The following is a 14038-nucleotide window of genomic DNA, read 5'->3' as shown; positions in this document are numbered from 1 at the left end:
CACAGCTGCCATTATTACAGCTAAACTCCACACAGCCGTCATTATTACAGCTAAACTCCACACAGCCGTCATTATTACAGCTAAACTCCACACAGCCGCCATTATTACAGCTAAACTCCACACAGCCGTCATTATTACAGCTAAACTCCACACAGCCGTCATTATTACAGCTAAACTCCACACAGCCGTCATTATTACAGCTAAACTCCACACAGCCGTCATTATTACAGCTAAACTCCACACAGCCGTCATTATTACAGCTAAACTCCACACAGCCGTCATTATTACAGCTAAACTCCACACAGCCGTCATTATTACAGCTAAACTCCACACAGCCGTCATTATTACAGCTAAACTCCACACAGCCGCCATTATTACAGCTAAACCCCACACAGCCGCCATTATTACAGCTAAACTCCACACAGCCACCATTATTACAGCTAAACTCCACACAGCTGCCATTATGACCTCAAAACTCCACACATTGACGCCATTATTACGGCGAAACTACTCATAGCCGCCATTATTAAGGGGAAACCACACACAGTCGCCATTATTCCAGCTAAACTACTCACAGCTGGATGTATTACTGCAAAACCACACTTAGCTACCGTTTTTAGAGCAAAACCACACGCAGCTGCAATTATTACAGCTTAGCGTCTCCCACGGCAATCTAAACCAACTATCTGTTTGCCTGCAGGAGTGTAGGCCTCGTCACTTCCTGATTGGCTGCATCGGCGTCAGCGGCAAGACCAAGTGGGACGTCCTGGACGGCGTGGTCAGGCGCCTCTTCAAGGTAAAATAAAAACACAGGAAAACTCTTTCTCTGCAAGATGTACTGACGATCCAGCACGACATCCTGCTGACGTGGCTCAAGTGTTTATCTCAAATATTTTTGACCCTTTCGACACCAGTAAGACAGAAAATTACAGAAAACCTTTGAACAAACATCCATTTTCACCAACGTTCAGAACAAAAGGCAGTTACGTTTCATTCGAACGTTTGAACATTGGACATTTTTGAGCGCTTTAACATGGTGCCATCTAAAGAGTTACAGCTTTTTGTAATTTTGCCCCAGCTGTGATTTATTGTAGTGGTCAGCTTAAGAATGCAATGTTTCATGTAGCGGTTTTTGCTAAACACAAAGACACACGGCGCGATCTCACAGGGCTGTGCCTCTCGACGGGTTAAGCTGTTTAAACCTGGGCTACGCCCCCTCGTTTCGCCCCGTGCAGGAGTACGTCATCCAGGTGGACCCGGCCGCCCAGCTGGGCCTGAGCTCGGACAGCGTGGTGGGGTACAGCATCGGGGACGTCCGCCGCTCGGCCGGCGCCCAGACGCCCGAGCTGCTGCCCTGCGGCTACCTGGTGGGGGAGAACGACACCATCTCCGTCTCTCTGAAAGGTAATACTACACCCAATACCAGCACCGCCCTAACGCTCAGTGTTAGAGTAAATACTACACCCAGTACCAGCACCACCCTAACGCTCAGTGTTAGAGTAAATACTACACCCAGTACCAGCACCACCCTAACGCTCAGTGTTAGAGTAAATACTACACCCAGTACCAGCACCACCCTAACGCTCAGTGTTAGAGTAAATACTACACCCAGTACCAGCACCACCCTAACGCTCAGTGTTAGAGTAAATACTACACCCAGTACCAGCACCACCCTAACGCTCAGTGTTAGAGTAAATACTACACCCAGTACCAGCACCACCCTAACGCTCAGTGTTAGAGTAAATACTACACCCAATACCAGCACCACCCTAACACTCAGTGTTAGAGTAAATACTACACCCAGTACCAGCACCACCCTAACACTCAGTGTTAGTTAATACGACACCATCTCCATCTCTCTGAAAGGTAGTACAACACCCAATACCAGCACCACCCTAACGCTCAGTGTTAGAGTAAATACTACACCCAGTACCAGCACCACCCTAACGCTCAGAATTAATATAATACCATCTTTTGAAGTCATAATTTCAGTTCCTGCTTTTTCTCAGTGTTATTGAAATGCAATGAAAGATATTGTAGATATTTACAAATGTTTTCGACATTCCCGCTTTTACTATGGGTTCTGCAGGGCATTCAGGGCTATCACTTTAAAATCTGTTTAGAATGAAAAGGTATCTACTTCCCTCTAGTGGTAAGAGCTGTATAAGCATGCCTAGGGAATTTTCAGTAGCCATAGCCAACAGTGTTGTTTATTTTGGGGTTTATGCTAATGTGAATGGAACTACTGTACCCCCATCACTTGTTTCTGATTGGTGGTGGGTTTTAAGAGACTGTCAGCCTGTACATATTCCGCTGACCTAGCAACACTGACTGGCAGGAAACTGGTTTTCACCTACATTGTGTCACTTCCTTTTTCAATATGGTGATAAGAGAAAGGCTAACAGCAAACAGAAAGCAGGTCAAAGCGTTATTCTCTTAGAATTATGAGCAAGCTAAATTCATACAGTTTCCTATGCCTACGAGCCAATTCGATTTTAATCTATTGTAATGTGTCACACCAGGATGTGTTTTTGCACAGGTTAAATTCAGGCTGTCTCACTGCTAGTACTGCTGTCAGAGTGGGAGATTTGATCTGCTTAGTCTCTGTGTTTTTTTTATCCTTCCGTTTTGTTTTGTCCATTAGAACTCACAATTTGTAAGGTACTCTGAAGTTCTCAGTCCCTTAAAGTGCATTGTCTTGAGTAAAATTGCTATTCAATTTTCTTTGAAAAATTGGTGTTTGTTTTGCTCATTTCTTTTTGTTTTGTAATGAACGTTTTAAAATGCTTTTATCTGTGAGAGCACTATCACGAAAATGCACTATTAATAATAATAATAATAATAATAAAAAAATAATAATAATAATATTATTATTATTATTATCATCATCATTGTTATTTTGATTGAGATGCACTGGCTTTCTCTGAGTTGTAGATCCAGGCTTTGCTAGTGCAGTGATGTCACTGGCTCTCTGTGTGTGTGAACGTGCTCTCTGTTGCCCCCCGCAGGCGTGTCAGAGCACAGCCAGGACAGCCTGGTGTTCGAGACGCTGATCCCCAAGCCCGTGCTGCAGCGCTACGTCTCCCTGCTCCTGGAGCACCGCCGCCTCATCCTGTCGGGCCCCAGCGGCACCGGCAAGTCCTACCTGGCCGCCCGGCTGGCCGAGCACGCCGTGCGGCGGGAGGGCCGCCCGCTGGCCGACGGCGCCATCGCCACCTTCAACGTGGACCACAAGTCCAGCAAGGTCCGCCCGTCGCCTCCCGGAAACGCGCGCGCGCGCTAACACGGCTTTTCGTTCGCCGCGCATTCAGGCGTTTAGAGGGTGTTTGAATTCAGAGAGGCTTGTGTAATCGCAGTACATTATTTATTTTTTAAAAATAAAATACTGTCCGTTTTTAAAGCTGTATGTTCTACTTTTACAGCTTAGGATAAGTGCCTTGCTCAAAAATGCCACGGCTTTGTCCTGCTCGGGAATCAAACCTGCAATCCTGGAGTTACAAGCCCTGTTCCCTAAGCATTATACTATACCGTCACCTTTTTATAACCGAAAACGAACCAGTGAACCAAGCGAACCTGTGCAAAGCCTTTTGTTCACACTAACCCTCAAAATGAATGTGAGGGTGAGGTGACCTCACACTAACCCTCACAATGAATGAGAGGGTGAGGTGACCTCACACTAACCCTCACAATGAATGAGAGGGTGAGGTGACCGCACACTAACCCTCATAATGAATGAGAGGGTGAGGTGAGCTCACACTAACCCTCATAATGAGAGGGTGAGGTGACCGCACACTAACCCTCATAATGAGAGAGTGAGGTGACCTCATGCTAACACTCATAATGAGAGGGTGAGGTGACCTCATACTAACCCTCATATTAAATGAGTAAGGTGACCTCACTCTAACCCTCATAATGTATGAGAGGGTGAGGTGACCTCACACTAACCCTCATAATGAATGAGAGGGTGAGGTGACCTGATAACTCTTAGCTGCTGTTGTGTTTACCAGGAGTTGAGGCAGTACCTGTCTAACCTGGCTGACCAGTGCAGCAGCGAGAGCCAGGCGATGGACATGCCCCTGGTGGTCATCCTGGACAACCTGCACCACGTGGGCTCCCTGGGGGAGATCTTCAACGGCCTGCTCAACTGCAAGTACCACCGCTGGTGAGTGCTCATGGGCCTAGGCGCAATGTGGTTACAACGCAGATACAACGTAGTCACAACGCAGATACAACGTAGCCACAACGCAGATGCTGCGTAGTCACAATGCAGATACAACGTAGTCACAACGCAGGTGCAACGTAGTCACAATGCAGATACAACATTGTCACAAAGCAGATACAAAGTAGTCACAACGCAGATACAATGTTGTCACAAAGTAGCCACAACGTAGTCACAACGCAGATACAACATTGTCACAACGCAGATACAAAGTAGTCACAACGTAGCCACAACATTGTCACAACGCAGATAGAAAGTAGTCACAACGTAGCCACAACGCAGATACAACATGGAGACAATGCAGGTAGAATGTACAGGTTGCAGGAGGGCGGAGCTTGATGTCAGACCCCGTCCCATGGACATGTAGCCCCGCCCCTCTCGCGTCCTGCAGCCAGGTGCGCCCGAGTCGAGCTCACGTGGTCCTCTGTGCCCACAGCCCCATCATCATCGGCACCATGAATCAGGCCACATCGTCATCGCCAAACCTGCAGCTCCACCACAACTTCAGGTGTGTGACCTTTCTCTCTTACACCGAGGGGTATCAGTATAGCAGTGTCAACCGCCGCAAGTGATTACTCGTCCACCTATTTTCAGTTTTGATGGATTAGGAATAGGATAAATCCAGAATTGTGGAGCCCCTACTCTGGTTATGTTTCCGAAAATCAACATTTGGGGTTCCCTTGCTCAGAATGTGGATGTTCATACCTGTAGGACAAGAATTGCGAACAGTTCAATTGAATTAAATGTGGACTCTCCTAGCTTTTCCATCTTATCCCTAGTTTGAGCAATATGCATCATAAACATGGAAAATACTGCAAATTCATTGCACAAAACTCAATGGCTACGTTCAGTCTGTGCTTATTCTTGGTGAAATTCTTGTCTGAAACGTTTAAAAAAATAATGATTTTGTGCCTGGAGTAATGTTAAATGTTCTTATGAAAGTAGCACGATAAATATGCCCTGTGTGGGATTCAACAACCTGCACTATGCCCAGCTGACCACTAGAGGGCAGTAGTCACACATGCATAAATGAGCATTGTTTGAAGTTAGCACATGCAGGCTATGGATAAGGAGAGAATGAGCAGTGAGTAAACAAATCGCAAAAGAAAACGTTGTTATTATTATTATTATTAATGTCTTGGCTGAAGTACTGAAGATCAGTTAAAAGTATATAACATAACATAATGACGAGAACAGGCCATTCAGCCTAACAATGCTTTCCATTTTCCTGACTAAATTAGTGTTCTGATTTCCTACAGACTAGGTAGTATCTAACACCGTATCAAGCCCAGTCTTGAAAACCCCCAGAGTTTCTGCCTCTGCTACGTGACCTGGCAGGCTATTCCACACATTGACCACTCTCTGCATGAAAAAAATCTTCCTAATCTCTATACGGAATTCACCTTCGTTTATGTAGTTGATGTTGTTACTGCTGGTTCTAATGTAATGGACGTGATTGCTCTGGCAGTACTGCAGTGATGTTTGGTCACGTCAATAAAGCACATTAGAATTTGAATGCGCGCGGACTGACGTGTCGTCACCCGTTGCTCCCGCGGGTCAGGTGGGTGCTGTGCGCCAATCACACGGAGCCGGTGAGGGGCTTCCTGGGCCGCTTCCTGCGGCGGAAGCTGATGGAGGCGGAGATCGGCGGACGGGCGCGGAACGCCGAGCTGGCCAAGGTCATCGAGTGGATCCCGCGCGTCTGGCACCACCTCAACCGCTTCCTGGAGGCGCACAGCTCCTCCGACGTCACCATCGGTGAGAAAAACAACGCGGCGCGCCGCTCGGCGGCTTCAGCGGGTTCGCCTTTGTCCGACGTAATCATCCCCCAGAAACGCATAGCAGATTTATGGCAGTCTCACCCAGCCTCATCGCTGGTGAAAAAAACAACGGAGGTGTAGCACGCAGGGGCGGGTGTAGTATAATGGGTAAGGAACTGGTCTCCTAACCCAAAGGTCACAGGCTCGATTTTCGGGTAAGACACTACCCTTGAGCAAGGTGCTTAACCTGCATTGCTTCAGCATATATCCAGTTGTATGAATGGATACAATGTAAATGCTATGTAAAAGTTGTGTAAGTCGCTCTGGCTAATAGCGTCTGCTAAATGCCTGTAATGTAATGTATTGTAACATCTAGCTGTATAAATGGATGTTATGTAAGAGTAGTGTAAGTCGCTCTGTATGAGAGCGTCTGCTAAATGCCCATAACGTAAGGTGTATTTAGGGTCACGTCTCATCTGACATCACCTTCCCTGAAAAAAAAAAAACAACGGCTATGGCAGTTTAGCAATAAACTTGAATTAGGCCCATTTATCATCAAATTCAGGGATTCATTTCAGCTTGAGATGTGTTTTTGTTTTTTTTGTGAAACGGTACTTGGTTATTGTATAACAGATGAAGACGAGCTTTTGACTTTAAAAAAAAAATTTTTTATCAAAAGCGAATCAAAGCGTCCAAAAGTCATGTGACCCTCAGTAAATAACGGGCTCTGCCGTCACGGTAACGTTGGCGGGGGGGGGGGGGGATTACGGACCGAGCAGCTGCGTCCTCGCGCTCCCGTCACGGGCGGGGAACGCAGAAGCGCTCGCGCGGGACACGCCGTTCCTCCGTTTCATTTGGGCTTTTCCTCTCCAAGCTGACGCGCGGTCACGGTTTCAGCGTTCGGCGGACGTGCTCGTCCAGAGCGACTTAAAAAAAAAAAATAATTAAAAAGAAAGGTGTGAAGCGTCAGGAGCGAACATTCCACGCTGGCAGGGGTCGAAGGTTACCCAGTCCGTCCGTTCATTGGTGTACCTAAACTGAGTGTCTTGGCTAGATGGCGTGAGCAGCTTATAACCTGGTTAGCTTGTTAATACATGAAAATAAGATTGTGAACGTCGCGGAAAAGGCAGTCTGCCAAATAAATGTAATGTAATGTAACAATCGAGTGCACTGACAGTATGGACCAGACCACAGAACATGCTTACACGTGCAGTGTAAAGCAAAAGGCAGTGCGGATATCTGACTTAATACAGCGTAAGCAAAAGGAGGCCATTGTAGTAACAGGTTTGAGTTCAAGCATGCTATCTATGCTATCAAGTGCAATGTGGGCAAGCGGCATGTCTAGTGCAGGCCTGCCAGCTTTCGAGTCGCAGTCTGTGGTTCATGTCACCAACGGCCGTTGCTCACAGCTAGCAGGGTCCCACTCCGGGATCTGCGTCCTGCTGGTTTTCATTTCAACCCTAATCTGGCACACCTGATTCTACTAATTAGCAGCCGAACGAGATCTGCGGCTGCTGAATCAGGTGTGCCAAGTTAGGGTTGGAGTGAAAACCTACAGGACGGTAGACCTCCAGGAACAGGGTTGAGCAGCCCTGGTCTGGTGTTAGGTTAGGTTAGGATGGACCACATCAGGAGGTGCTGTGACTGAACGGCAGAAGCCTTGTATGTACGTGCGTGCTCTTCCATGTTTGGCCCTGCACTCTATAACCACCTGCCACCCCCCCCCCCCCTTCCCCCATCAGGGCCACGCCTCTTCCTGTCCTGCCCTATGGACGTGGACGGCTCGCGGGTGTGGTTCACGGACCTGTGGAACTACTCCATCATTCCCTACATGCTGGAGGCGGTCCGAGAGGGCCTGCAGGTAGGTGGTCTCTGCTCTGATTGGACGGTGTTCAGATGAGGTCATTAGCGCTGCTGTCATTATTACCGTTTCAATGGTGCTCGTCAGGATTGGGTTCGAAATAAAACGTAAGGTTAGCCGTGCGCTAGAGCGAGAAGCGTGTTTTATCAGCAGGCTCGGCTTGCGGTGTGAGTCCTGGTGGGCGGGGCTGAGCCGCTAATCTGAGATTTGATTGGTTATCTTATTGAGCTTTTTCGTGACTGAGCGGTGCTGTTTTGAGCTGCTGATCTTGTGCTGCGCACCGTGTGGAACCTCACTGCTGGTTTTCTTCTCTACCCGATAATTAAGTGATGGATTAATGCCAGTGATTGGCCAGAGGTTTAACTCACCTGGTGTCCTAGGCTTAAATCAGTCCTGATTGGAGGGGAAGAACGAAAACCAGCCAGCACCACTGGCCTCCAGGGCCGGATTTGAATATCTCTGATACACACTCTTAATTTGCTTTTGATTTTTTTTTTATGTTGGAGACTGAAATGTAAACGCAGCTGGTTCACAGTGCTGTAAAATACATGCAGTAGCATGTGACGCTAACCCGGCTCCCCCCTTCCCTCCCTCCCTCCCTCAGCTGTACGGCAGAAGGGCACCCTGGGAGGACCCGGCCCGGTGGGTGATGGACACGTACCCGTGGGCGGCCAGCCCCCAGCAGCACGAGTGGCCCCCGCTGCTGCACCTGCGGCCCGAGGACGTGGGCTTCGACGGCTACTCCGCCCCCCGCGAGGGTTCCCTCAGCAAGCAGGCCCCCCAGGGAGAGGCCGAGGGGGACCCGCTGGTCAGTACGCCTCCTTCGCCCCCGCCCCCGTCCCTGCCCCCGCCCTCGGGCCTCACCCCCACCCCCACCACTGCCCACAGCCCCACCCCAGGGCCTCGCCCAATACAGGCACTAAAGAAATTCACAGAAGCTCTAAAATGGCAGCCTTGGTGCAGCTGGTCAGTGTCACCCACTCTTGCGGGAAATTCTCAGATTTAGAAAAAATCTAATCAAGGATTTGAAAGTTCTGCAATAGTTTGACAGAGGTACTTTTAACCCTTTTGAAGAGCAGGGTTTTTGGAATGTTGTTTCAACATTCTGAGTCAGCTTCCTGGAACCAGTAAGTGATTGTGACATCAGCATTAGAATGCTCAGCTAAGAACATTCTAATCAGATATTTGTGGTCTTACACCTTAAACGGTTAAAGAGGTTGTATTGTTTTATTTGCGAGATTTTGCTGATCTTGAAAAGCTAGTGTACATTTTACAGAAGTCACACACCTGGATCAGAATCCACGCTGTATGAAAGTGATTTGACCTTTGACCTTTCTGCCCCCACCCCCCCACCCCCCTTGCAGATGAACATGCTCATGAGGCTCCAGGAAGCGGCCAACTGCTCCAGCCCACAGAGCTACGACAGCGACTCCAACAGCAACAGTCACCAGGACGACATCCTGGACTCCTCGCTGGAGTCCACGCTGTGATCCCACCCTCTCGTTTTTACCCCTCCTTCTCCACCCACCCCCCCCCACCCCCTTTTTGCTCTAAAATCAAGAACAAGCGCTAAAAAGGCTGGGCTCTGTCCGATTGACAGCCCAACAAAGCCAATCCCTCGTGGGTGCGGGTAGCCCAGAGGATAATTTTTTTCCTTTTTTGTTTTAAACTTCCTGTTTTGTTTTTTTTTTTGAAACGAAAAGCAAACAGACTGCACTACTCTATTCTTACATGGTGTCTGTGAACAGCTGTCGCCGTGGCGCCCGGCCTCAGCATACGGGAGAGCCCACAGCACTTCAGAAAACTGCGGAACCGCACACTGTGCCACGCCTCGCCCGTCCGGCTCGCTGGAAGAACCGCTTGCCCGCGCTACTGTGACCGAACGCCCGCCCTGGCACAGGCTCGACCCTCCCCCACCCCCCCGCACGTCTGACCCGCACTGCTCCGGGACAGGCCGGCTCTGTCCCCCGGGAGCAGACCGCTACACACGGACGTGGGTTCCCTGAGAGGCCTGCGGGTCACTGGCCGAGGTCGCGTTGAAGCTTTAAGAGGTGTCTAGTGCATGAAGACGCTCTACGGTGCCCTGCTCCTCTGTGTCTGAGGAGGAATTTGTGATCTCAAATAACTGAGCGGGACATTTTGCCTTCTTTTCCCATGGCGGAGTTTACTTGGGGTTTACTGGGCGGTTTTGGGGGAGTGCGTGTGTATTTGTGTGTGTGTGCGCGTGTGAGTGTGTGTGTGTGTGTGTGTGTGTGTGTGTCGGGGGGGTGGTAGGGACTTGTCCACCAACAAGCCAGGCCAGGTGTGTTCACAGACGTTCACAGCTGAGAATGTAAAATGCTGTGAAATTGTAGGAAACGCAGCCACCGCTAACAGCCGCATCTGTTCCAGACGCGGTGTTAAAATGCTCACGTTTTCTGCCCCCGACAGCACCGCACAGCAGTGGGTGCTTTCGCAACGCATGTGGCAGTTTCTTAATGTACCTCTCTAGACATTGCAAATGATTATGCATTCAAATGATGTGGAATCCAATCCTCCCGGGTGACATTTCACAGTCAGAGAGCACAACATCACTCAGATAGCATGACATCACTCAGGCAGCAAACATCACTCAGATAGCAAGACATCACTCAGACAGCACAACATCACTCAGATAGCATGACATCACTCAGGCAGCAAACATCACTCAGATAGCAAGACATCACTCAGACAGCACAACATCACTCAGGCAGCACAACATTGTTCAAAATCACTAAGCACAACATCACTCAGATAGCATAACATCACTCAGACAGCACAACATTGTTCAAAATCACTCAGCACAACATCATTCAGATAGCACATCATCACAAATGATTATGCATTAGAATAATGTGGAATCCAGTCCTCTTGGGTGACATTTCACAGTCAGGCAGCAAACATCACTCAGATAGCACAACGTTACTCAGATAGCACAACATCACTCAGGCAGCAAACATCACTCAGACAGAACATCATTCAGATAGCACAACATCACTCAACATCACTCATACAGCACAACATCCCTCAGATAGCACAACATCAATCAGATAACATCACTCGGATCACTCAACATCACTTAGCACGACATCACTCAGATAGCACATCATCACAAATGATTATGCATTAGAATAATGTGGAATCCAGTCCTCTTGGGTGACATTCCACAGTCAGGCAGCAAACATCACTCAGGTAGCACAACACCACTCAGATTGCATGACATCACTCAGCGAGCACAACATCACTCAGATAGCACAACATCACTGAAGTGCTGCTTCTCGCTTGGCTAATCGGTAGCAGCTTCTCCCACTGCTTTTTGCCGCCTTACATCAGTGCTACATGCTATCCAGCCTAAATAGCCTAGCCTACAGCTACGCTAACAGACTAGGAATGCAGTAACGGCCATGCTGATAGTATATGAATGTCATAGAGATCCTGTTAAGTCATAGTTGCTGCCACTACTGTTAACAGTCTTAAAGTGAAACTTCATCCTAAAATCTTTTATCCATACTTTAGTCTGCCCACCTTTAATATGGTCGATAAATTTCCACATCTACAACATGGCAACCTTCTCTATGGAGTTCTGTTGGATGAAGCACCCCACCCCCCACCCCTGGTCGGGGCAGGGTAGTGAAACTAAATGCGATTATTCTGTCACTTGGCCCCTCCATGCCAGGGCTGGTATATAGGAAATTGTAAATTGTCCTGTGTGACAGTTTTCATGAAACTGTGAGGGTTTCGCACTATGTAGGCCAAAAACTTTTTTTACATTTTTTTATGGCTGATTTGTTTGTGTAGCAAGAACACAAGTGTTCACGCTTCTCCCATTACTTCAGGTACGGTTCTGTCTCCTACTGACGTAGCACATCTCCGCCACTGTAGCACAGACACACACACACACACACACACACACACAGCAGCAGCAGCAGCAGCAGCAGCAGCAGAATTCGTCTGCGTGCTTCTCCGTCAGCGTCACACAGGCTGTGGCGAACACGTTTTTGGTGCTGAACTTGAAAACGATGCCTTACTTCTTTTTTGTAACGACCGCGCCGACGAGCCTCACTGCCGCCCTCCTCTGTTCCGTGTCACGGGCGGGGCACAGGGCTGTCGCGTCACCCCCCCCCCGGATTCGGGGCGCCGTGACGTTCCTCTGCGTATCGAGCGCTAGCGGCGGGTACGCCGTGCGCTAACGCGCTACGCAAAGTCCTTTCGGGTTTTTCGGGGAAAAATCCGCGTAGTTTCTTTGCGGCTAGTTCGTTAAAACGGCTTGTTTCCGGGAGTTCGGGCTGTCGGCAAAGTTTCAGAGCTGACTCTGGACACCACGGGAAATGTGTATGTTTGCAGACGAAAGCCAGCCCTGAGAGAGAGAAAGAGAACAGGTTTGGCTCTGTGCTCACGCATTGCCCGCTTACACAACGTACTGTACAGATCTGAGAAGACGGTGGGAGAAAAGGCCTAGCTGGTAATGCCTAGGTTTTTCCTGATACCTCGTGCGCCTTGAAACTTTATACCATCGTCCTGCTTTCGTGTTTTTTGTTTATTTTCCAAGAATCGTGACAGAACTGTACTTTCGGCTGCATGAAATGTGACAAACGTGTATTTGCTGCTCCGTTTTAAGTAAGTTTACTTAAAATGTTGGGTGGGATGGGAATGGGGTTAGGGGAGGGTGGGGTGGTGGTGGGTGGGGGGGGGGGGGGCGGGGGGGGGGGGGGGGGGGAAGCCACGTACTTCATTTCATTGTGTTTCCCTCCCCCCCGTCGTCGTACACCGAAATTGGGTTTCTTTAAGGAAAATGATTATGGCAAAGAAACACTTTAGGGAATCTCTCAACTCCAAGAGGCTCTGAAAGGGTCAGAGCAGCACCGAGGGCTTTGAAGGCAAGGCTGCCACGTCTGCAGCTCTCTGCAGAGCATTAGCGTCGGGGGCCATTTGCATTAAGTGTAAATGGAATTCCCAAAATTGCTTAACTTGAGCTCTGCTCCCCTTTCGAAACCCCCGCAAGATTGCGTTCTCAGACCTGCTCTCGTTAGTGTGACGCATGGCTTCAGTTGTTCTTCTCACAAAGCTTCCATTGCCCATCGATGTTTGGAACTGTTCATTTTGAGTGTTCTTAGTTACCAATTCTATGCAACATTCATCTTGAATTTTAAATGGAAGCCAAATAGTTTCCTAGTGTTTTCAGTACTGCCAAGAATTGTACAGTGAGTAAAGAGATATGTGAATAATTTTGGGGTTTGTATTTTATCTAGCATTTTATGTACATCTGTTTTTTTTTGATGCAAGCACAAATAAGTTATATGTTTGCTTGTTAGGCCACTTGAACGTGAACATTTTACCAGCAGAAGTTCGGATGTTGAAAGTTGCTGGAAATTTTCTGTTGAATCTATTTGTTTAAAAGTGGAACCGTCCATTAATGAATGTGTACTTTATTATGTACATTTTTCTTTGTAAAATAATGTAAATATTTGATTACAGTGCTGCATTTTGATGAAGTTTTTCTAGCCATTTTTAAAACTGAACTAGAAAATGAGTATTTTGTGTACAGTTTGCGCTCATCTACACAGAACTTTCAAGTTTGTCATTACCAGTCTGTCAGAGATCATGACTCTTGAGAATAAATCTGATCGCTGTACCAGTCTTAAATTATTCATGATTTAATAAAAATGAATGCTTATTTATTAACTTATTGCACTGACGGATTATTATCGAATCCAGATGTGGATCTGCATGCATGGAAAGACAATTTTTTATTTTATTTTAGTTTATCTGCCGAGCAATATCCTTAAGGCTTCTGTTAACAACGTACCTCTCCGATCTGAGCCAAAACCTTATCGGTTCATCTCCTCATTAATAGTTTTTCTTTGTGGCTTTGTCATTTTGGGTCTTAAGCTGCCTTCCCCAAGCCTGTAGTAACGAACAATCGATGCTCAATTCTTCCAAGAGAAAAATGAGAAGAATCAAACTTTCCAAAACCAACAAGTAAACAGTTGTAGTCGTTTGTAATCCCTGTCTTGCTCTAAATTATTGAACTATGAATGGTGACCTAATGAACTCGGCTGCGCGGCAGCGCGAGGAAGTCATGAAAATGACGCGGTTTCGTTTACTTCAACCTGAGCACTGAAACCACCATGTCTTGTCTGTAGGCAAAGCACGTTGTAAAAGCATTAAAGTACTTAAAAC

General features: G+C 47.7%; 1 protein-coding gene across 1 annotated transcript in view; it reads left to right on the top strand.

Annotated features, from left to right (window-relative positions):
* LOC135242613 (neuron navigator 2-like) overlaps positions 1–13540 on the top strand; it is a 139392-nt gene extending 125852 nt beyond the window's left edge. The window contains exons 30-38 of the mRNA XM_064313763.1: positions 701–796; positions 1236–1404; positions 3009–3244; positions 4008–4162; positions 4656–4727; positions 5781–5977; positions 7722–7840; positions 8445–8648; positions 9205–13540. Coding sequence (XP_064169833.1) covers positions 701–796; positions 1236–1404; positions 3009–3244; positions 4008–4162; positions 4656–4727; positions 5781–5977; positions 7722–7840; positions 8445–8648; positions 9205–9330 — 1374 coding nt within the window. The 3' untranslated portion in view covers positions 9331–13540. The remainder of the gene's footprint in view (positions 1–700; positions 797–1235; positions 1405–3008; positions 3245–4007; positions 4163–4655; positions 4728–5780; positions 5978–7721; positions 7841–8444; positions 8649–9204) is intronic.
* Positions 13541–14038: the final 498 nt, after the last annotated feature.

The sequence above is a fragment of the Anguilla rostrata genome, chromosome 16 (genome assembly GCF_018555375.3).
Source record: "Anguilla rostrata isolate EN2019 chromosome 16, ASM1855537v3, whole genome shotgun sequence".
NCBI lineage: Eukaryota > Metazoa > Chordata > Actinopteri > Anguilliformes > Anguillidae > Anguilla > Anguilla rostrata.
The sequence above is the reverse complement of the archived record's forward strand: the minus strand, read 5'-3'. Positions and strand labels throughout refer to the sequence as shown.